The sequence below is a fragment of the Lissotriton helveticus genome, chromosome 3_1 (genome assembly GCF_964261635.1).
Source record: "Lissotriton helveticus chromosome 3_1, aLisHel1.1, whole genome shotgun sequence".
Classification (NCBI taxonomy): Eukaryota; Metazoa; Chordata; class Amphibia; order Caudata; family Salamandridae; genus Lissotriton; species Lissotriton helveticus.
Genome location: NC_136061.1, coordinates 1,812,960,934 through 1,812,986,342, shown reverse-complemented (window position 1 = coordinate 1,812,986,342; position 25,409 = coordinate 1,812,960,934). Strand labels below are relative to the sequence as shown.

The 25,409-nt window shown below is 44.4% G+C and overlaps 1 protein-coding gene across 2 annotated transcripts in view; it reads left to right on the top strand.

Annotated features, from left to right (window-relative positions):
- MACO1 (macoilin 1) overlaps positions 1-25,409 on the top strand; it is a 349,950-nt gene that overhangs the window by 59,677 nt on the left and 264,864 nt on the right. For both annotated transcript variants that reach the window (XM_078682713.1, XM_078682714.1), the window contains exon 4: positions 13,519-13,642. In XM_078682713.1, the coding sequence (XP_078538839.1) occupies positions 13,519-13,642 (124 nt within the window). The remainder of the gene's footprint in view (positions 1-13,518; positions 13,643-25,409) is intronic.

Below are 25,409 nucleotides of genomic sequence, written 5' to 3'. Positions count from 1 at the left end.
TTGAGTCAGATAAGACATAAAAGAAGCCGCGATGCCCCGAGTCGAGGAGTCACAGGCTCTTCCACAGTACAGCTCCCACTCCCTTCACAACCCACGCTTCCCTCCTCACTCACAGCTCACCACACACTTCTGACAGCTCTTCTCCCTCCCCACATTTCACCACCTATCCACTCTACCCTCTCTCACCCACCCGTCCTCAAGGCGTACCACTGCTGCCTACAGGCAGACCACCCCCCCACAGACCCCCAAACTCCACAACCCACTATTCTCACAGTTCTATCATCTACCTTCCTCACAAACCACCCTCCTCACATACCACCCCCATTCCCACAGGCAGCTCTAAACTCCACTTTCCTCACATTCTACCCCCGCCCTCCTCACTCACGGCTCACCCTCCTCTCCAGTCAACTCCCATCTTCACCCCCACCACCCATAGGTCAGTTCAGCACCCCACATCTCACCCTTTCCATTCAACCCCCCGCCGCCCTTCTCTCTGCCTGCGCGTGCTTCTTCCACTAACGGACTCCTTGGACTCTAAGTGCACTCTAATCACATCGACGTCTGGTTAAGTTAGTGGGATCAAGCAAGATGGATAATATGGGAAGTTGAAATTAAGTTGTGTCTAGAGCACTGTCATCAAGGCGACCACCCATTAATATTATGCACACCTTAAGCAAGGCAAGGCAACGTGTATTGTGGTAGTGGCAGCTTCAAAATGGACAGGAAAGTACTGCTACCAGGCTGGGTTCCTTAAGTAGCCTTAGTAGCATGCCATATACTGTTTTCCACTACCCTTGCACCAGTTAATAGCAATTATTATTTCATGAAGTTAATGTGGCAAGTTTGTTCGTTGCACACTGTAAAGATAACTATCTGTGTTGGTATTCCAAAAAGATGCACCTAAACATAACACCAGGGAAATGTGTACAATTGTAATATGTCACCAAGAGTTATGATGATGTCAGACACTGATTTTGACTGATCGTGCAAAACATGGAACACCAAGACATAAAACATTCAGGGCATGATGCTCGTAATGCTTAAAACCAAAGGTGCGTAGACCCAGACGAGAGCGCACTCAATGAAAGATAAAATAAAATACATTTAAGAAATTTGGGGCTTATTTTTTATTTTATTTTTTTACATTTTAGCAGTGCACTAGCAGCCGTTAGCATGGCTTTGCAATGGTCATGGTAACTGAAAGTGAATTTCCGTTTGGATCACCTATGCGTTTAATTTTCTACTGTAATCATAATTCCAATGGGCCTACTGCCTGGGATTACCAGGCCCGTCAGAATTAACAGGTCACTCTTAATGATCACCCTAGTGTGAAAGGCAGTCTTCCTGTATGTCAGCCGTCTGTAGAGGAAGCACAACCTGTTCCATGGCCCTCCTTAAACAACACATGCCAACCCCTCCATATTCGAACAAGCATTTGCAGTGCAATAGGTCTCGCATAACTGAATGTTTGAGCTATTGGTGTTGCATTATTAGCAATGCCAATAGCTCAAACTTTAATAATGCGAGTCCTATTGCATTGCAAATGCTTGTTATATTTTTCTGCCTAACAGGAAATTCATACGAAATTTGAATACTGACTTGAATTTTTGGGTAGGAGGCCTAACAGCAGATGACCCGCTGTGATGCTAAACCAGAAATGTAGAGCTTTTTGGATGGGTTTTGCTACAACTTTTAAAATGATTGAACTTTGACTTCTGTCCATGGTGTAACCTTATGTGATCTTCTGTGGATACATTAATAATGCATGCATACCCTTCTTTTTTGCCCAATCCCTATTTTATTTTTATATATTTGAAGGTATTGTTCCTCTTTCTTGTGTACTTTTAGTCTTGTGGAAGGATTCTTCATGACTGTAAACTACAAGTACTTTCAAAGTTCTTCCTGTCTTTTGTGCTTTTCTGCCCAGTGCTCTGAGAGTTCATTTCGAGGATCTACCATCTGCTTTTCAGAGAAACTACTCTGAATTGTGCTTTGAAAGTCTTCCTTAAAGATGATGCCCTGTTGGTTCAAGCTGTATTAAAGAACATTTTAGGCTGGCTGCTCCTTGACGGTTTCTACTTGCTTAGAGATCTTTTTTCCTTTTTGATCTCGGGTCTTGATGTAAGAGTAAGAATAAGTTACTAATTTCAGATTTTCTGCTTCTCTTCAATCTTGTCCGATTCAGCAGCACACTTGCCACTCAGCTTTAAACACAAGTATGTAGGTATGTATGTTTAACCTATGTTTTTAGCTGAGCGCATACAAATAGAGTATTGAGGCCATATGGATGCCATCCATCAGCAGAGACAAATGAGCAGGCTTACTCTGGGTCTTAATACATTGAATTATGCGCTTTTCCTGTGCGTCATAGTGATGAAATACTTAGATATTTGTGAAGAATGGTTGTGGTGGGGATCGTAGGAATCTGGCTTTTTATGTTGTGGACCAAAAATAGCTACACTTTGTAAGGAGTCCAGGCAAACCCCAAAGGAATTACAGAGGCACAAATGCTCTCTTTTGTTGTAGTGTGGACAAGCAGTTCAGCATATCAGAGGGTAGTGTTAAGCATTTATTACACACACAAAGGCAGTAAGTGAGACACACACTCAAAAAAGAAATCTGACACCAATATACAAAAATAACATGTACTTTAATATAAATTTAGATACCAAGCTCATCGGAATCGGGTTAGTACTTTTTGAATTATGAATTTATACTGTTTTCAAAAATTAACAAAGTGCAATTTCTGGATCCTTTATGTTATCCTATGGAGGAAAAACATATATATCATGCGAGCACTTAGCAGGTACTTGCAAGACTGGACTTAAGGACTTCAGGTGAGTTAGGGGAAAGGTCGAAGACTACACCAACGGGTCACCTCGGGAGGCTCTGGGGTGTCCAGGTGCAGATGTATGTCGTGTGTGCCATTCACTTCAATGGGAGAACGATCCGGTCAGAAAGAGACTGCAAGCTGGGACCGGGGGGCCAGTCTGGGGGAATCCACAAGTGGCTCGAACTTTGAGCTTCCAGGCACACAGGGATATCCTTGGTCCACTTCTCCTCGGGTTGTGGGGCTCTGGTGCAGTTATATCTTTTGGCATCAGATCCCTTGCTGGAGTTTCTTGTGGTTGGAGGGTGCCTGCAGAAAGAGGCTGGAGGCGGCGACTGGAAGTTCAGTATGGGCAGACCCAAGGATGGGCTTAGCTCTTGTGGGTCCCTGTTGGCCCCGCCTCCTCCCTTGGACTCGGGCTCTGGGTCACAGGTGCATAAGTGCTTTGAGGTGTTGGCGGTCACAGACACACTGTTTGTCTTGGTTTCTGCTACAGAGGGGCAAACCGGACAGCTGGGCCACTCACAACGTGGCTCTCACTCTCCCAAAGAGCCTCGATGTGCAGGTCAATCTTCCTCGGCGTTGTTGGACACAACACGCCTTGGTTGCTGCAAGGGATTCAGTACCCCAGGTATTGGCACTGTGTGGTTCCGATTGGTCCTGGCGTCCCCACACTTGGAGGGTGGGTGGATCTGACCTGTAGAAGAACTGCTACCTTTTCCTGGGTGGCTGCTGCGTAGGTAGTCCCATGGACGGCAGATCGGTGTACCCGGTCTTGCTTGTTTGGTGCCTGCGGCTGCAGGGGAGAAGCTCCTCTACTCCAAGGGAGTTCCTTTGGGAATTTGCAAAGCACTGGTAGCCTCCGGTTTCCTTGAGGTCTGCACAGCGGCAGAATTAATCAGTTGCTCCACAAGTGTCTGGTGCAGCAGGCAGGCTGGCTGGGTTGGTGCCAAGTCAGTCGTGCTCCTCAGTTCAGCAGCCTTCTTTATCTACTTCTTCTTTTGGCCCATAGAAATCTGTAGTCCTCATATCAGGGGGTCTCCTAAGTACTCAATCTAGGGGCGTGAAGGGGTGTGAGGAGTAGTAGCTAATGGGCTACTTACCCCTGGGTTCACTACACCCCCTGGATGACCGCTTCCTGTGTGGAGTGGGTGTCACCCTGTCCCAGAACTCCTAATTCTACCACACAAAAGATGGTGAAATCCTAAAAACGATGTTCACTTCCAGCTTGGTCACCCTAGGCGTGAGCCCAGCCTGGTAGTGAAGCAAGAGTCCTGCATAGCTTATTTTCCCGCCTGTCCTGGCGCCAGATGGCTCAGGGCAGGGGGGTCGGTATTCTCTCCTGTGAGGGAAGCCAGGTTCGCATACTAAAGGCAGTGGGCTCTTTGAAGGCCCGTGCCATGGAATGCTAATATGCAGGTCATCCTGTGGGAGGGGGTGTAAACACCCTTTGCCTGAGCAGACTGTTTCTGACCTCCTTAGAGCAAATACCCTCACCCCTGGGGGTTGGAAACTCGTCTGTGGCGACAGGCTGGCTAAGAGCAGTCCATCAGCACACTAGTCGTTGGTAGGTTTTCAGGGAGCACCGCTAAGGTGCCCTCGGGTGCATGTGTTAATAAATCCATCACCGGAATCCGTGTGGGTTTATTAATATGAGGTGTTTGATACCAAACACCATATGTTTCAGTGAAACCATTATATAGCTGGGGAACTTGTTTTGACCAGTGCCCAGTACATACTTTAAGATGGCTTCTCTGCTCAGTTGTAATATCTAGTAATAGAACTAGACATCACAGGGGCATATCTGCTCATGCAGAGATGTCCTCACATAAAATATAATGCATCCTGCCTTATGGCTCAAAGTCCTGCCATAGGGGTGACTTACTTATATTGGATGCAGTGACTTTAGCATAACATACAGCAGGGCTCGAAAAATCCAGTTGCCCACTCCGCTGTGGTGAGCCAGATTTATCAGGATGAGCTATCTTTTGTAGAGCCTACTCGCAGTTCTGGTGAGCTGACAACCGGTATTTACAAAGTGAATGATAAATAAAGATGCCTTTAAATCTCATCTTATCACATTTGCTCAGCTTTCAAAGACCGAGGTCAAAAGTCAGTTTGTCTTCCTAAATTGACTTTTCTTTCTGTGACTGAAGTTAGAGGATTTTGTAAAGTGAACTGTGTGACAATCGCTCTGTGCAAAGTATGTGAAATGAAAGGCTGCAAGACTTTTCTAACACTACACTGAAATAACTAATAAGTGACCGGTGAACAAATATTTCAAATATTTTGCACAAGTTATGAAGGCACAATTTTATAATTGTGGTGGAAAAAAGATTCTTATAGGATTAAAAAAAATAAGAACACTTTACTTGGTGATGTGCAAATTTTAAATATTCTTGTTGAAACCCAATTTCCAAACATTGTTTATGCGCTATGTAGTTTTATCAGTAAAACTACATGTTAGTGGGAATGTTTTGTGGCCATTTCAATGGAAAATGTGCTATCTGTACATGACAGTGCACTACCACATCATGCTTTAGTAATATATTTATGAAAAGTACATTTTTAAACATGAACTGCGAAATCCTCTTGCTCCCGTCCAGATGTCAATGCAATTAGTGAACTAAGAGGCAAGCCAGGGATCATGTGCACCCTATATGTGGGCCTGATTCTTATTATACATGGAGCCGACATTTAGTCTAGTAAATAACATTTTTTGTACTGCAAAAATTGTGAACTTGCATATTTAAAGGTGCCATTTTGTGATAATGAAGAAAAAGGCGGCTCCATAAGACAAAATATTTGTCTAGGATCACACAATTTGAGACCAGTTCATGGGTCAAGTACATAACAGTTGGGTCGAGTAGATTATTCAAGTTATTTGACCTGCAGGTCTAGAAAAAGTTTTATGATTTTTCGAGTCCTGCACAGGAGTGTGTCATGTCATGTTTTCGCACATAATTTGCACCATGTCACTCAGCCTGCAATAGCAGTCTGTGTGAAATTTTAATTTGGGGCCCTTAGGGTGTCATAAGATATGCTGCTGCCCTTAGGGGAGCCTCTTTAATGACCCTGCCCTAGCTACCTGGAGTACCATTTACTAGGAACTTACAGGGGTGCAAATGTACGTTGCCAGTTGTAGCACAATTAGATAACACCTTGTTATCCAGTATTTGGGTGTCTTTCATAGATTCACATGCCTGAATCATTCCCCGTCGTCGAGACGGGAGCCTCCGGTATATAAAAAGTAATGTCTTAATGACATACATAAAGAAGAATAGGCCCAAAGGTCTCACCTTAGTAGCCTATCCACGTCCTTTTGCAGGAAGGACCAAACAGAGCAGGCCCCAAGGGTCCCACCTTGGTGGCCTATCTGGGTCCTTTTGTAAAAAAGGACCAAATAAAGTAAAACAGCCAATCAGCTACTACCTCCTTCTAGAACCTTCCTGCCAGGAGCCCAAGTCTCTCAGATTTTCTACCGCACGTTGTGCTAGGGAGTCTCCACCTGAGTTCTCCTCAGGAATTTCTCTTTTTCTCTTTTTTCTTCACAAAAAACAACTTTAATTGATCTTACGTCATGTCGGATAGTCAGAAGAAGGGTCTTTTCAGGGCTTGTTCCTCCTGCAGCAAGAAAAGACTTCATGTTGAGGATAAACATGAGACATGTTTATATTGCCTCTACCCTCACCACCAGGCGAAGGACTGCAAGATATGTCGCACCTTCTCCAACAAGACCCTAAAGGACCGAGAAGGTCGACTTCTGTTGTGGCTCAACAGGCTAAGACAAGACTGACGACTTGGTCTCTGAAGGTGAGAGTGTGTCTGGAGTGTCGCAGTTTTCATTGAAAAGGCCAAGGGTTTCTTCCCCTAGCCCCACAGACACCCCTCCTATGAAGACTTCTAAAAAGTCCTCAGAGGGCAAGCCATCTGTGTCTTCCAAAGACCTGCCTGTCCCCAGGAAGCAGCCGCTATTACTGGCGACGACGACGATGGCGTCGATAGTGCATTCAGCACAGAAAACTGTCTCGACGACGACTGTGTCGACGACGACGGCGTCGTCGGCTTCCTCCTCGACGACGAGAATGACACCTTCATTGTCGGCGAGTAGACCTACGCCGTCGACCATCCCGGTCACTTCATCGACGACGACGAGATCATCGTCGAAGACACCGACGTCGACGACCCCGTCGACGAAGACAGCGCCGTCGACGAGGATCATACCGTCGACGGTAGGAAAGCCGTCGACGATGGGAACTTTACCGTCGACGAAAATGACGACGACGAAGCCACAGTCGACGACGACAAAATTATCGTCGTCGAAAACACCATCCACGACACTGTCGACTTCTGCGTCGACGTCTACAGGACCCTGGAAGGAGTCTGCACTCCTGTCCCATGCCATGGATGATTTTCCACCGCAAGTGAGCCATGTCACGTTAAAAATTACTAAACGGCCTATTGCGCCACTTCAGACATCACCGGGTAGGGTTCAGCAAATTCCTCCGGCCTGTCTTCTACAAGGTCAAGAGTCAGACGAGGACTCCTTTACACAGGCTACTAGTCCGTCAGACCTAGTGCTGAAATGCCAAACAACGGACGAGGAGCCGGAAGAAGAGGAAGACCATCTTCAACAACAGGTCCAACCTCCATCCCAGACTCAGATTACTCCTATGGTGTGTCTTCCCGCATCCATCGTCTCGGACCTACAATTCCTCATAAAAGATTACAAGGAAAGGTTCCCGGAGAAACACTCTGCGCCCGCACCTCCAGCAGCTCAGGCGCCAGTTCCTTCATCTCGTCATAGACCCACTCCCCTGGTCCTTGACAGAACGCAGGTGCCAATTCAGGACGCTCCCTCCTCTGATGAAGAGGAGAGGGAACAAGAAGCAGGGGAAGTTGATGACGACCAATCGGACCCGGATGGAGACCAGGACTATGTGGCACATTCTCCGGCCTCTCCGGATCCACAGACCTCGGAATCCCCACCCGCAGATATCGGGGGATTCCACAACATCATTGAGCGGGCTGCCAAGAGGTTCCACATGTCCATGGAAACGCAGGAAACAGAATGTTTCCTTTATGACTTTAAGGAGCCGACGAAGAAAACTTCGAGGTCAATCCCCATTATAGAATATATCTGGAAGCAGGGCAAACAAATCATGCAAGCACCTGCCTCTATACAGGTGATGGTGCCCAGACTTGATAAGAAATACAAGGCCACATCCTCGGCACCGGCATGCCTGACAGGTCACCCTAAACCTGATTCAGTGGTGACTCAAGCGGCACAAAAGAACTCACGCAATCCAGCCTCACCTCTGTCGACGCCACCAGACAAGGAGGGCAAAAAACTGGATGCCGTCGGCAAGCGCTTTACTACCACATCGGCCATGACTGTAAAGGTAGCAAATTCTATAGCCTTACTGGGCCGTTACAATCGCCAACTCTGGGCGGACATTGCTCCATATCTTTCAAATCTACCAGAGGATGTCCGAGAGGAGGCACATTCACTTCTTTTGGAAGGACAGACATCTGCCTCAGAGCTCATAGATTGTGCCATTGATGCCGCCATGACTGGTTTCAGGCAACTGGCAGGGGCTGCAGTCCTGAGGAGACAGGGTTGGCTCAAGGCCACCACTTTCCGCCAGGAGGTGCAGACCAGAATATTGGATATGCCTTACGATGGCCAGCATCTGTTTGGGGAACAGATTGACGCGGCCCTTACCACCATCAAAAAGGACACAGATACAGCCAAGGCCCTGGGTACTCTTCAATTTCGGAACAAGTCCTTTCGTGGCAACAGGGGAAGAGGACAAACTACATACAAAGGTTCCTATCAGAATAGGTCTTCGTACTCATACTCCCAGTCCAAGCCGCAGTTTCAACAGCGACAAACTCAACAGGGATGACAGTCTTCCTACGGCAAATCCAATTACCGAGGAAGGGGCCAAAAACGACCTGCTGGCAATAGACAATGACTTGTCTCCCTGGCTAGCCCCTCCACCATCACATTCTTTCAGACTTGGAGGGAAGCTAAAGTTCTTCCATCAAAATTGGCGATCTATAACAGATCGGTGGGTACTTCAACTCATTCGATTTGGACATTCCCTAGAATTCACCTCTATCCCCCCCAACAACACCACCGTGCCAACGGTCACACAGGCACCTACGATTACTTCTTCAGGAAATAGCTTCTATGCTGCAGAAGGGGGCGATAGAGCGAGTTCCACGAGCCCACGAGAATCAAGGTTTCTATTCTCACTTCTTCCTAATTCACCAAAAAGGAAAGAAATGGCGACCCATCCTGGATCTCAGGGCACTCAACGTGTTCCTAAAGAAACAATCGTTTCGTATGGTGACTCTGCAAGAAATCCTTGGTCTTCTGGAGAAAGGAGACTACATGACGTCCTTAGACCTTCAGGACGCCTATTACCACATACCTATTCTCAAAGGGCACAGGAAGTTCCTCAGGTTTGTGGTGGCAGGACAACATTACCAATTTCGTGTCCTTCCATTTGGCCTCAAATCGGCCCCGAGAATATTCACCAAATGCCTATCTCCAGTGGCAGCATTTCTTCGTCAGCAAGGTCACCAGGTGTTTACATACCTGGACGACTGGTTGGTGAAAGCGCCGACAGCGGCCGCCGCAGCCTCATCCTCCAGCGCCTGTCTGGATATTTTCCACCGCCTGGGTCTGACCATCAACACCGCAAAGTCGACTCTGGAACCCACAAAAGTCATTACGTTCCTGGGAGCGACTCTGGACACGGAGCGTGTCAAGGCTTTCCCCTCTCAGGAGAGAAAAATCAAACTCATCTCCTTAGCCAAGGACGTGGCTTCGAGGAAGACTCTTCCGGTCCGCAAGTTCAAGTCCCTCCTGGGCATGATGTCTTCATGCATACTGCTCATTCCACACTGCCGCCTGAAAATGCGTCCACTTCAAGAGGCACTGACAAAACAATGGACCCAAGCCACATGTTCTTTCGACGACCGCATGAGAGTCACTCAACCCATTATCAACCATTTGCAATGGTGGACATCACTTCGCCATCTGTCAAAAGGTCTGTAGTTCCTGCTCCCCGCAGAGCCGCACGTAATAACTACGGATGCGTCACTGGAAGGCTGGGGGGCAGTCCTCCAGGAACTCCAGATCAACGGCAAATGGACAACACAGGAATCGAAACTCCATATCAATCTGTTGGAGTTACGAGCCGTCTTCCTAGCTCTACGGGCGTTTCTTCCGCGCATTCATCACTCCCCGGTGCTCGTCAGGACAGACAACACCACGACGATGCACTACCTGAACAAACAGGGGGGAACACGTTCCATCTCATTATCGAGAGAATCGCAAAAAATCTGGAACTGGCTTCTGGAACACGAAATAGACTTGAAAGCGGAGTATGTCCCGGGCAAGGACAACGTCTTGGCGGACGCACTGAGCAGGGAGAAGTCTCCTTCCCACGAATGGGAACTGGACATGGAGGTGCTGGACAGTATCTTCAAGGAGTGTGGCACCCCGAACATAGACCTCTTTGCCACCAGAGAGAACGCCAAATGCCTAAGCTTCGCAAGCAGGCATCACCACTCAGGCACCCTCGGGAATGCATTTTCCATTGCATGGCGGAACGTCTTCGCGTACGCCTTTCCGCCATTCCCACTGATACCCAGGGTTATCAGAAAGATGAAAGCGGAACCCTGCACTCTGATCCTCATTGCTCCATCCTGGCCGAGGCAGCACTGGTTCACGGAGCTTCATCGCCTCTCTGCCCGGCCCCCTCTTCGCCTGCAGCAGTTTCCAACCCTGATCACAATGTCTCAAGGGCAGGTTCTTCATCCGAACCTGAGCTCTCTGAAATTGTCGGCCTGGCTCCTGAATACCGTGAATTCAGCCAACTGAACATCCCGCAGGATTGCAGAGATGTCCTTGCGAAAGCCAGAGCTATTAGCACCAACAAAACCTACTCCCTAAAATGGAAACGATTCTGTTCCTGGTGTCTGGATCGTGGCTTGCACCCCTTCAATGCTACTCCACAGCAGCTTCTGCCATACTTGTTACATCTTGCGCAATCAGGCCTTACGCATTCATCCATCAAAGTGCATCTAGCGGCAATTTCCAGGTTCACAAGGACGGCTACAGGCCCATCTTTGTGGGCGGACAGACTCATCAAACAATTCCTAAAAGGCTTATTCAGATCCTTTCCACGACCGAGACCTATTCCTCCATTGTGGCATCTCAATGTGGTTCTTCACCAACTAATGAAACATCCATTTGAACCCATCCATAAGGCAGAAACCAAGTTCCTCTCTTGGAAAACGGCCCTCCTCCTGGCACTCACCTCTGCCAGAAGGGTCAGCGAATTACAGGCTCTATCCATTCAGGATCCTTTTCTTCAATTCAGAGAGGACAGAGTCATTCTTAGGACTAACCCTCGCTTCATTCCAAAAGTCCCCTCGGACTTTCATCTTAACGAACCAGTGGTGTTTAGATCGTTCTTTCCGAATCCCTCCACGGCAGCAGAAAGAACTTTACATTCTCTAGATCTAATGAGATGTCTTAAATTCTACATCGACAGGACACAACACTTTAGGAAGTCATCCCAGCTCTTTATTGGATTCAGTAGGCCAAGACTGGGCATGCCCTTAACAAAGCAGAGCATTTCACGATGGATCTCTTCTGCGATCACCTTTTGTCATGACAAGGCCGGACGGGCTTTAGACTCACGAGTCAAAGCTCATTCAACTAGAGCCATGTCCACATCTGCGGCGCTGTTCGCTGGAGTGCCGATCTTGGACATCTGCAGAGCGGCGACATGGAAGTCCCCGCACACCTTCACCAGGCACTACTGCCTGGATACTGAGCTGATGAAGGATGCAGCAGTGGGCCGAGCAGTGCTTCGCAATCTATTCCAGTAAGGTGAGCCCTACTACATCCCTCCATCCTTTACGGGTATGCACATTCTCTTGTTGTATTTCTATGACATTGCATTTTGTGATTTAGTCATGAGTTATGTATTATCTACATGCTTGTACCTGATGTTCATACAGAATGTGCATAATGTATTGCTCACTACTCTGATTCAGGCATGTGAATCTATGAAAGACACCCAAATACTGGATAAGAAATGCGTTACTTACCTGTAACTGCAGTTATCCAGTATTAGTGTCTTTCATAGATTCACATGCACCCTCCCACCTCCCCTGGCAGGGCTCACCTTTCTCTCTAATGAGTTTACGCCTAACTAGTTTGGTGCGTACGAAAATCTGAGCGACTTGGGCTCCTGGCAGGAAGGTTCTAGAAGGAGGTAGTAGCTGATTGGCTGTTTTACTTTATTTGGTCCTTTTTTACAAAAGGACCCAGATAGGTCACCAAGGTGGGACCCTTGGGGCCTGCTCTGTTTGGTCCTTCCTGCAAAAGGACGTGGATAGGCTACTAAGGTGAGACCTTTGGGCCTATTCTTCTTTATGTATGTCTCTAAGACATTACTTTTTATATACCGGAGGCTCCCGTCTCGACGACGGGGAATGATTCAGGCATGTGAATCTATGAAAGACACTAATACTGGATAACTGCAGTTACAGGTAAGTAACGCATTTCTTTTAGGGAAGGAGCACTGGCGTATGGTATGGTTAGCGGGCCTAAGTGCACTGTCGGAGTCAAAAATCAGCATCTAATAGCTAAAAAGGGGGTAAGAAGTGGGAGGGTAACTGCAACAAGAGCCCAGTTCGCTGCAGGGATTTCTGAACGGCTGGACATATTGCTGACGGGAACTTCTTTTCACAATGTTTAAACATTATCTGCAGTTGTAAAGAAATTTGATGCCTGGGGGGCTTAGTCTTCATGAATTTTTTTTTAAATCTCATTGACTTGATATCTTTCATTCCTTCTTAAAAGTGCAGCCCGAACATCTCAACCTAAAACCTTCTAGGGTTTCTGATGGACATTTGACTGTGCTGTATTTTATTTGTAATAAGAATAATTACGCTATTTATTTCTGATACATACTATTTGGTTAAGTATATGTAATTGTAAATTACAGAATGTTGTGTAATAACATATACAAATGAATTCCTTCCTTTTAAAGCAATACATTCTTGAAAAACTTAATAATAAATTAATACTGAAAATTTTATAATACTTATTTTAGGGTAAGTCAACACAGATGAGCAATTTTTTACATTTCTAGATTCAGTCCCAACTGTGGTCACTAATGGGTTTCTGTAAATTTGTGAAAGTAGGTTTATGTTTAGTCTGTAGTATAATAGTTCTACTATGCCTTTACATGCACTTCATTCACGGATCCTAATCTAATAGTTTGCCGCATCTAACAATAAATTGTGTTTGACTCTGTGACAATACTTCCAGTTACGTCCATTAACACGGCATTTTCCTCACTCCCTCTTACTATCCGCACTCACTTGTGGGGGAGCACAATATTTCCTTGATAATCTGAGAAAGGAAAGTTAGGCAAACGTAAGTGTTGGAAAGGAAACAGCTCACTTGCCTCTGGCATTATGAAATCGAAAACAGTGTGTGTGATCAGGTCAAAAAGTACATTGATTTGCAGTTGTCATCGAGCTTGTCTTTAGTGCTCACAAAAACCAATCCCAAGAAACTCCTCAAATGTTTATTTAAAAAAGCCACTTCAATAAATGTTTTGATAACTGTTTGTTCTACTTTTTGCCCACAGAAAGGGGTGTGTGTTTACCAACAGTATCGTTATGGATACTTTTTGTTTACATCGAAGCAGCAATTAGATTTAAAGATCTAAAGAATTTTCATGTAGACCTTTGCCGTCCATTTGCTGCACACTGGTAAGTTTCAATTGTTTTGTTGTTGCTGCAAATGCATATGTTGATTACATGATCAGACATACTTGTGTTTGCAGGAGTGACCTTTTAACAGCTTGATAACTGCTATACTACCAAATTTTACTTGGCAGTTACACTGTTCTAATGTGAATGGTTAGGGGATACCTTGTGTGTTTTGTCTTGCATGTTCTGCACCTGTGCGCAATAAACGCCTGCATGCCTCTCCTCTCCATGCCATTTTTATTGCCTAACCAGATGAAATAAGTTGTGCCTCTTCCTGGTTTTTGTTTTCCTTGCTGTACATTGCTCACTTTTGCAAGTTGGATAATCTGCTCACTTTTGCAAGTTGGATAATCTGCAAGTGTGCCCCAATGTTAATCAACTTCCTCTTCAAGACTGTTTATTTTTAATACTGATGGTTACATAGCATAAACCTTGCCACATAGACAGTATTTTTATGTAAAAAGGCTATTTATGCTCCGGTTTTCTTTGTTTTGGAGACTATAAGGTAATAGCACTGGTCAAGCTCTAATTATCGCATATCCTGTCTGATTTGTATCATGGTCTGCGCCCTATCCCTTCTAGTAACGTTCTCTGCCTCTAGCTGTGATGGGTATTTTGCAAAACACATTCCTCATGCTACCTTGTCCCTTCCTTCATAAATGTAAGTCATTTGAGATTAGCTGTTTTTTCTGTCTCCATCCTGGTTGAATGAGCAACTCTTTCATTAAAGGCCTTCCCTTCTTTTGAGAATAAGTGGAGGAGATTGTGGGGTGTTCTCATTCAACTATTTGCATGGAGAAATCACCCCTGCTGTCCAAGGGTAGAATGCTTGTTTGTTCTGAAATCCCCATGAAAGCAGAAGAACTTGGATTCTATTGTTATTCTCTCTGCATTAAGCTGCTCTCTCCCCTACTTAGGCACAAAATGTGATGGTTGGAATGGTTAAATTAACCTCAGACACTAAAAACCTCACAGGGTCCCATTCCATTGTCTGTGCTATTAGTGATGAATATATTACATGGGCAACCCGATTAACCCATAGGCCTCCGGGTATAGAGTACAATCAAAAACAAAGAAAATGTAGCCTACGGAATAGTTATCTGTCCATCTAATTTCCTAAGAATGGATACCATAAATTATCCATTCCATGAAAAGTCGTTTTTTACCGGATTTAATCCAAAAAGTTATATGTAAGGAGCATCTCCAATTTTAATAAGCCATTTCAACACACTTAATCTACATGTATATGGTTTAAATATTTCTTTTTATTAAACCATATTTTATCTTAAAGTACTGTTATCTCACATTTAACATTACTATACACACTTTATACATATATACACATACAAATACATTTACATTTATATACACGTTATTTCGAACCCAATTTCTCAGGTTCTTTTGCCCTATTTACTTTTAACCAAGGATGTTTATCTACAGTAAATTAAAAAACATTCCTTATTTACAGATCACCAAAACAAACCAAAATCAAAAAGTGTCACCAGGTTAGAAGCTTTTAACCTATCTCTCTCTAGCACTCCTAATTAGTACTTATTTCATCAACTAAGTCAAAAGAACTTTTTTTGAGTTGGTGTCTTCAAAAAACAGTGTTGACGCGTTTCAGCCTCTTATCAATCCAGGCCTCATCAGGACTTAATGGCCAAATCAAATTCATACATTCAAATTCATGTATGACGTGCGAGTCGAGCACCAATCTCTTCCGGCAGGTTCTTTAATTTGGACTTACAGTGAAAGCCGCCACATTCCACACCCTAGAGGTCCAATTCATCCATTCCGTATGCTCCTTAGGGAGGAATCTTTAAACAGAAAAGCGGAAAACCTATCCGTTCGTTGCCACCGAAACTATTATTGCTATTAGTGACAGCAGCCAACCATATGCAAATCAGCCGTGATCACACTTGAAAAGGGACTTTTCCAGCCAAACTACTCTGCTACCTTCCCTCTGAATGGGAACGCAAGTAACTCCAGATTATTTACCAGTGGTTGTGATTAATTCATGCATTCCACCTAGTACTTATTTTGTTTAATTCCAGACATCCCTGCCAGTCTCTTTTTCCAAAGCTAGTGGTTGCTCTATATTGTTGTAAATAACTTTACATGTCGATGCATGCACTTGCGTGGACTGCTTAGCAATATTGGTTAATACTTGCAGGCTCATAACTCACTAAAACTGCTCCTCATTATATTCACCTCTTGGCGATGAAAGACTGACTGGATGCCAATTGTATGACAAGGTACTATATTGCTGGATCTCCCCTCTTTAAACAAGAAATGAGGCTTCTGTAGTGATAATTATTAGATGAACTATTTTCTGGTCAAGAGGCAATATCCTATACGGTTTCCAAATCTTGGTTATCTGATGGCATGTCGCTTTTGTCCTCTGCCTCCAGTTGAAGATAAGTTCCCCCTCCTTCTGTGGTCCAGTGTGAAATAGAAAGAGTCTGCATTCAAGAAGCAATCCCTGCCTCTATTATCTGTACACGGGTGCTTCAGAAGCCCCTTTTCTCATAGGGCTGTAAAACTAAACACTAAGGGCTATTCTATCGTTTACTTATGTGTGTGTAGGAGAAAAGATTAGGCTGATTGTTGTGAAAGTCAGCTTTGGTTACTCACCAGTAAGCTGAACCTTTTACAGTTTGCTTGCAATTTCAGCTGGCCTGCCATGTAATCTGTTGCTCAGTTGGGCATAACATTTCAATTTAGCAATTTTGGCTATTAAATGATTGATGTGCTAGACCAACAAAAAAACGTAAGTGTCTGTTCGAGGCATGTGTGCTGTAGATGCACATTCGTTGCATAAATCCTCCATCTAGTGTTGGGCTTGGATAATTAAAAATTGTTTTTGTTCCAATACGTTTTCTTTGATTCACCAGGGAGTGTGACTCCTCCTCTTGGGAATACTGCTCATGATCATCAACTTCATCTTCAGATTGATTTTTTTCCGCTGACGGGTCCAGTTGTAGTATCTCTCGCTCCGGTTTGAGTTTCCTTCGGTCTGTTATAGAACTCAACTGCATTTTCTCAATCGGTATAGTTTACGTAGCGGGTTTTCGACTCTAGATTGAGAATGACCTGCTAAAAGAACATACTCCGTTCCGTTTCTGTCCGAAGTGCCACTCCAAATACCCTCACACCGACCAACATCCCGTTTGCAACTTGCGTCTCTCGCCCAAACACTGAGAGGCCTGTAAGTCTTTTTGGTCAATAAAGATTCTTAGAAATCAAAGGGCTAGACGACAAGAAATGCAGCGCAAGCAAATGGACGATGACGACATCTTCGGTCAACAAGAGGAGGAAGAAGAGGCATCAGCGTTGCAAGAAGAATCCCTTTTCATGCATGAGTCCGAGTCGCAATCAGAAGAAGACTCAGCTACTCTTCAGCTAGCACAAAAACAATGTACCACCAGTAAGAATATCACTGCTCCTAAAACCAAATCCTCATCTTCCATAGAGAAAACTGCTCACGGGCTGCCACTTCACACAAGCCATGGCATGCACCACAAACATGACTCTAAAGCCTCGCCGTTAGGCTCTGCTCCAAACGTTCGGCCTACAGAAAGGGCCTTTATATCCCTTCAATCCGAGACCATAACACCTCACTCTTTGGTCTCAGCACCAAAAAAAATGTTCGGGATCAAACCTTCCTTTATCAGAGACAAAGCTACCTCCACCGAAATGCTTGGTTTTCGGTTAGAAATCTCATCCAGAGCAATTTCACCAAAAGCTCGATCTAAAATAGAAATCACTTCAAATTCAGCCTGGAAAAAATAACATTCTGGTACAGCCACCAAAACAACATACTCCTAAGAAGCAGTTGCGTTTTGAGGAGTCTTTGGATGTTCCTGTTCAACCCCTAAAGAAGAAAAGAAAGGATGCTGCAACTAGTCCATTACACACTCCCATTCCTACTTCACCTGTACCACAGTCAACACCTCCACCACCACCTCACTTACCCCAATTATCTTTGGCAGGTAATATGTCTCCTCAATCAACAGTAGATGAGGACCAAGACATCCCAGACGACACACAACCAGGGGATCCTTGGGAAGATTATAATATTGACCCACATGGTAATACTGATCCTGATTTTATATCCTAGCCGTCCATCACCTGATGATGCATCAGCTTATCAGGATCTCAGAGCAGCCACTTTTATTGGGTGGCTTTTATATAAGGACTCAATAGAACGGGGTTTCCTCTTTGAGACCTTATCTACTACACAAAGAGGGGCACAATACTTTCTACTTTTAAAGGGTATGATACTTCATGCAGATGACCTTTTTTAACAACCTGTCAAAGCAAGAATAATTACTCCTCACATTGATAAAAAATACAAACCATCAGACCCCATTTTTATTAGAGGTCAATTAACTCCTGACTCTTAGTGTTATCCAGTGCTAGAAAAAGGGCTAACTCCCCAAAACCTGGAGTAGCACCGCCACCAGAAAAGCAATCCAAATTTATGAATGCCTCTGGTAAAAGTGTTGCGGCACAAGCAGCTAATTATTGGCGTACAGCAAAGCATTACTTGCAAGATATGGCAGGGCCCACTGGGCCGAATTGGAGGGACTTCTCCAACACCTCCCAGAGGAGCATAGAAAAAAAGGTCAAGAGATTGTTAATGAAAGCAAACGTAGCACCAACAACTCTATTAAGTGTGCATTAGATGCAACCGACACTGCTGCTAGAAGTATAAATACCAGTGTCCTAATAAAGACATGCATGGTTAAGGGTGTGGGGTTTCAAACCTGAGGTACAACAGACCATATTAAACCTCCCATTTGATAAGGAACATCCCTTTGGCTCGCAGGTGGAAACAGTTCTTGAGAAACTGTGAAAGGGCACAGAGGTAGCAAAATCAACGGGAACTCTACAAACTAACACCTATAGAAGTTCCTTCCATAAGCCCAATTTCAAACCAAGGGCAAGGACCACTTCCACATATACTTCTGGTTCACAATATAAAACTCAGTGACAAACTTCAGCAACCAAAACCTTCTATGAAGGTTCTTACAGAGGTAACCATTTCAAAGGAAGAGGCAGAGGAAACAATAACCGTTCCTCAAATACCAATAATAAGCAGTGACTCCTTTTTACCTTTCCCCCACAACACCAAACACCGGTTGGGGTCCTCTTCAACAATTTCTCCAAAACTGGAATTCAGTTACAACAGACTTAAACATTATCCAACATGATAATTGTCTGGAGCTCATAACTCCTCCAAATATTTCACCTCAAACAAAAACTATCTATGCAACATCAAATCCTTCTGCAACAAGAAATAACAGGTCTGTTGCCAAAAGGAGCATCGAACCAGTTTCACCACAGTTTCACGAGTCAGGAGTATATTCACTATACTTCCTTATTTCCCAAAAAGATGGATCTCTCAGGCCCATTCTAGATCTCAGACCACTAAATCTTTACATATATCAGAACCTTTCCATATGGTCTCTCTTCAAGAGACCATCCCTTTATTGCAAAAGGGAGACTTCATGGCAACCTTTCGATCTAAAGGGCACATATTTCCATATAGCAAATGATCCTGCACACAGAAAATACCTCAGATTTCTATTTCAGGGAAATCATTATCTGTACAAATGTCTTCCTTTGGGATCACTAGAGCACCAAGAGTATTCACAAAGTGCTTAGCAGTTGTGGCAGCACATCTGCGCAGAGAAAACATTCATGGCTTGCCTTATCTAGACGACTGGCTAATCAAAGCAAACACATTCACACTTTGCAAACAGAACACTCAACCCTAGATTTACTACATCAACTAGGGTTCATTGTCAACCTAAAAAAATCTCATCTACAGACAGCTACTACTCTAGCGTTTCTAGGGGTCATGCTCAACACAAATCTTGTGATCGCATCCCCAAACACAGGCAGAATACGCAATACACTAACCAACAATTTCAAACATGAACTCACATTCCAGCCAAAACATTTCTCAGACTTCGGGGCATGATGGCATCTTGTATTTACATCGTCCCCCGACTAAATATGAGACCTCTACAACTATGTCTCTCCCAGCAATGGATTCAGTCACTTGGTGAACTTCACGATCTAGTGTTGGTAAACAGCAGCACGTATCTACTCTCTGCAATGGTGAAATCCACATAATCTATTTAGCGAGCTGCCGTTTCAAGACCCAGTTCTCCAAATAAATCTAACAGATGCATCCCTGACAGGATAAGGAGCACATCTCCACAACCTTTGTTCTCAGGAACTATGGGATTCCAAACACAAGAATCTCCATATCAATCTGCAAGAGCTGTAATCTGTTCCTCTAGTGATCAAAGCCTTCCTAACTCACCTACAGCATAAAGTTGTAATTATTCGAACAGACAATATGACAACAATGTCTTATTTACAAAAACAGTGGGTACACTCTTTCTCCAATTATTTGGCTTAGCTCAGAATATATAGAAGTTAGCAATACATCACAAAAATCGTCTGAACATGTACCAGGTACAAGCAGTCGGATTGCAGACTTTCTGAGCCGATCACAACAAGTCAGCGAATGGGAGTTTCACCCCAATGTTCTTCAGCCATGCTTTCGCAAATGGGGATTCCCACAGATAGACCTGTTTGCAACAAAAGAAAACGCACAATGTCCACACTTAGCAAGCAGATACCTCAACCACCATCAATCCAAAGGCAGTGCTGTATGGATGAACTGGTGAGGGATATTTGCATACGCTTTTCCACTTCTCCCACTACTTCTGTTAGTGGTCAGGAAACTCAGTCAAACATCGCTCACCATGATACTAAACGCTCCTACATTTCTCAACACTCATGGAACTATCTCTAGTCCCACATGAGAAGCTTCACCTGGACCCAGACAATTTTACGCAGAACCATGGAACATGAAGACATCACAGTCCCAAAGATGGGTATCTTGCAATTTTGCTCCTGAAGTCCTAGAGTTTGGATATTTAAATTTGCCTCGAGTGTACAAACACTCTTAAAGAGGCTGGTAAACCAACTACAAGGCAATGTTATGCAGCAAAATAGAAACGATATGTTGTGTTCTGTCGCAAACAACACGTTAAGCCTCTTCAGGCAAAGGTACAAACACTTACCTTATACCTATTGCATTTACAAACTTCAGGATTACATCTTTCTGCTATTGCAGCTTATCTACAAAACAGACAACACATATCAGTGTTTAAAATTCCTGTTTTAAAAGCTTTCATGGAGGGACTGAAAAGCATAATTCCCCGTAGACTTCCACCTGCCCCAGCATGGAAATTAAACATTGTCCTAACAAAATTAATGGGCCCGCCTTTCGAACCATTACATTCTTGTCAGCTGCATTATTTTTCATGGAAGCTTGCCTTTTTAACCCCTTGGCTGCTAGGCGCCCCCCCCCCCCCCATCCCTGTGCTAAGCCTTTTGGCTATTTGGGGTAGTTTGCGCTTAGGCCTCTGTAACTTTTTGTCCACTTAAGGCATTCACACCATATTTGTGTCTTTTTCATCATCATCTTGAGGGTTCTAAAGGTACCCAGGGTTTGTGGATTCCCCTGGAGGGGACCGAGAAATTGGCTAATTGTTGTTGTGTTTTTTTTGTAAAAATGGGGAAAAAAGGATTCAGAAGAAAGCGTCTGATTTTTCCCTGCAAAGGGTATCCACAAAGGGGTTGTGGTGCTAAAATCACCATATTCCCAGCTTTTAGGAACGTGCAGTTTTTTGTCAGAAAACCACATTTTCTACACAGTTTTGGCATTTTACTAGAATATAGCCTATTTTTACTTTTTTTGTGCTTTCACCCTCCTGGTAGAAATGTGCGGGAAAGCCATAAAGGATACCGGAGAAATATACATTTCTGAAAAGGAGATAGAATCCTGAATTCAGCAAGGGGTCATTTGTGTAGATCCTTCAAGGTTTCTCTATAGAAATTGGGTTGGAAAAAACTGCAGGTTGTGCCAACATTTTCACCTGTAACTTCTTCTAAATATGGCAGATATTTGAAAGCAATATACCGATATGTCCGCTGGCCCCTTCTTATTGCGAGGATGTATAGGACTTGTAGGTTCACAATGAACCTGAGGTACCCAGAGGCAATAACTGAGCTGCGTCTTGCAATGTTTTTTCATTGTGCAACGGGTATATAGCAATTCATTTGGTAAAATATAAAAAGATAAAAATAAGTACCAAGGAAACCTATATATTTCCGAAATGGGAACAAAATATAGAATTTAGAAGCAATGGTTATTTGCACATCTCCGAAATTGTGGGTACCCATACAAGCATGCGAGTTAGAGGACATTTTTCAAAATGGCTTCTTTTTTACACATTGCCTTACATTTGAATAGCAGAAATGCAAGGAAAGTCAATTGGCAATAACACTTGTTCTACTATTCGGTGTTCCCCTAAGTCGCCTGATAAAAATGGTACCCCACTTGTCTGGGTAGGTCTAGTGCCTGCGACAGGAAACAGCCCAACACCCAATGTGGATACATCAAATTTTTCCAGTGAAAACTGACCCTTTTTTGACAATATGCCTAGCTATGGACTTTGGACCCTAGGTCTGCCAGCACCTAAGGAAACCTAGCAAACCTATACATGTTTCAAAATTAGACATCCAGGGGAATCCAGGATGAGGTGACTTGTGTGACTGACCAGTTTCTGTTACCCGAAATTCCTTGCAAACCTTTCTGCGATGGAAAGTTCTGGAATTTGTGTGGATCCGCAAACATCCACCCACCCATCATTCACTCTCTCCCACCCCCTTGCCCCCCTCCCAAAAGTCTCCCGATAAAAATGGTACATCACTTGATCACTTGTGTGGGTAGGTTTAGTGCCCGCCACAGGCACTTCAAAATTATCGATTACAAAAAGACCTTGTTTTGCGAGGGAGTCACCTGCCTTTTTGACATTTTGGGCCATTTCCTGTCGCAGGCACTAGACCTACCCAGACAAGTGAGATACTATTTTTATTAGGAGACTTGGGGAAATGCTGGGTGGGTGGAAGTTTGTGGCTCCTCTCAGATTCTAAAAACTTTCCATCACAGAAATGTTTCTTTTTACAAAGTCTGAGGTTTGCAAGGGATTCTGAGTAACAGTACGTGGTAAGAGCCACACACGTCAATCCATTCTAACTTCACCTGGGTGTCTAGTTTGGAAAAATGTACAGGTTTACTAGGTTTCCCTAGGTGCCGGCTGCGCTAGGGTCCAAATTCAACAGCTTAGCACATTGCAAAAAAAAAAAAGGCCAATGCCTAGTGGGCTTCTGCCCACTAGGCACTGGCCCTGGCGGGGGTCAGATCAGGAGATATTGCCCCAGTATGCCCCCAAGGGGGAAGAAGACTGTAGCCATTTTTTAGAGGGGGAGTGGGGCATTGGCATGGCCATTCTGGAAATCCCCCACCCCTACGTATTAAAAAAAACTGCATAATCCCTGGTACCTAGTGGGCTCTCTGCCCCCCTGGGGGGCTGATGAGGGCCTAATGCCCCCATCTGCCTCCTGTGTAGGAGCAGAAAGACACTGGCAATTTTGTTTTTCCCTGGGGCATCGACATGCCCATTCTGGGCAGCAACCACACCTACGAATGATTAAAAAAAAATCCCTTGTGCCTAGTGGACTGTGGACTTTCTGCACCTCCCCCTTCCCCCCCTGTCCCCCCCCATGGAGGCAGATAAGGGGCTATTGCCCCATCTACCTCGGGGGGAAGGGGCAGAAAGACTATGTCATTTTTTTGGGGAACTCTGAAAAAATAATCCCTGGTGCCTAGCAGGCTTTCTGCTCCCAGGGAGGGCTGATTGGGGGCTACCGTGGGGGCGGGGGGTTCAGAAAGACTGAATAAGCCCATTTATATATAGGGGGAGCAAAGACCCTTGCCCATGGGACCGCTCCACCCATACGTCTAGTGGGCGGATGCCTGCTTGCAGCTCGCCCTCCTGGGGTAATCCCCAATCAGGGATCCACTAGGGAGGGGTACCATTGGAAAGGGGACTCTCCCCTTTTCTATGATTCCTCTCCCCTGTGTTTCGGTGCTCGGGCTTGGATAGCCTCACGAGCACCAAAGCACTGAAACTAGTCGATCGGCTAATTTCAGTTTTATTTCCAATGTAATTACATCAGCGCGCCATGCGCACGATCGTCATTGCATTGGAAAAAAAACGCCTCGGGAGGTTGGGGAAGCTCTTCCCCCACCTCCTGAGGCAAAAAAACAGAAGGAAATCCCTCTGATGTTTACAGCAGAGGGATTCAGTGCACTTGTACACATGATGGAATTGTTCAGTCATGAGCACGCAAGCGCTGGTGCTCATGACAGAACCATTCCGTCATAAGCACCAAAAGGGTTAATTGCTACTTCTTCTCTTAGACGTGTCAGTGAAATTCAGGCATTGACCCAAGAAGAGCCTTTCTTTCAACTACCCAGGGACAGGGGTAGTGCTCAGAACTAACCCTAAATTCCTACCAAAAGTAGTTTCCATATTAATCAGTCCATTGATTTACCTGTGTTTTTACCACAACCAGGCACAGTTGCAGAAAGGGCATTACAGAGTTTAGATGTAAAAAGGACATTAATGTATTACATTGACTGGACTAAATCATTTAGAATAACTAAATAATTGTTAGTTGCCTTTGCACCTTGTTTAGAAACCGCAATTTCTAAATCGGGCATTTCAAGATGGATAGTTAAATGCATACAGACCTGTTATACAAAGGCTAAACGACTTTTTCCTATTCCACCAAAAGCACACTCCACTAGAAAAATTTGAGCTTCCATTGCTTTTTAGGAAACATTCCTATTGCTTGTATTTGCAAAGCAGCAGCATAGTCTACTCCACACACCTTCACAGAACATTATTGTGTCGATGTATTTGTTTGCCAACAAGCCAATGTTGGTATGGCTGTACTTCAGACTCTCCTTCAAATAACTGCAGCCCCCACAAATTAACCACTACCTAGGGGAGGGACTGCTTTACAGTCTATGCACAGCATGCATATCTACAGCACACTTGCCTCGAACGGATTATGTTACTTACCCTGTAAGCATCTGTTCTTGGCCTGTAGTCCTGTAGATTCACATGCACCATCCCTCCTCCTCCACATATTCTTGTGTAGGCTGCAGTTCATATATTTTATTTCATACTAAGGCATGGCCATCTCAATGCTTACATACACAGTATTCTTACATTCTCACCTACCCACGCAAACCAATCTGCAGATGGCGTTGATGGACATGTGCAGCATTACCAAGATGAGGAGTCGCACATCTTCGAGACTTGAAGAAAACTTCTTGGAACAAAAACAGCTTGTAATCATTCGAGCCCAACAGAGGATGGCGGATTTATGCAAAGCATGTGAATCTAAAGCACTATATGACAAGAACAGATGCTTACAGGGTAAGTAGCATAATCTATAATCTCAGACAGTTCAATCATGCAAGTACCTTTGTCATCTGTGTTCACATGAATAGCAAAAAAAGCCATGGTTGTAAATGGTTGAATCTGTTTCAACCATTAGTATTTACTGTGCGTTTTTTGTTTAATTACTTTTTTATTTGAGCTTTTTGGTGTTATTACAGACAGGAACCAACCATTGAATGAGAACACACGCATTCCATGCATGTGGTTTGCCAATTGGCCTTCATCACTGAGGTGTAGTTTGACTTCACCAAGGCACATCTAGCTTCAGGCCCACGCCTTGCTTTCAACATCATTCTACTAAACAGATTGAATCGTGTTTGCCTGGCTGGTTTATCTAACCTAAATATTTGTTGTTACCAAAA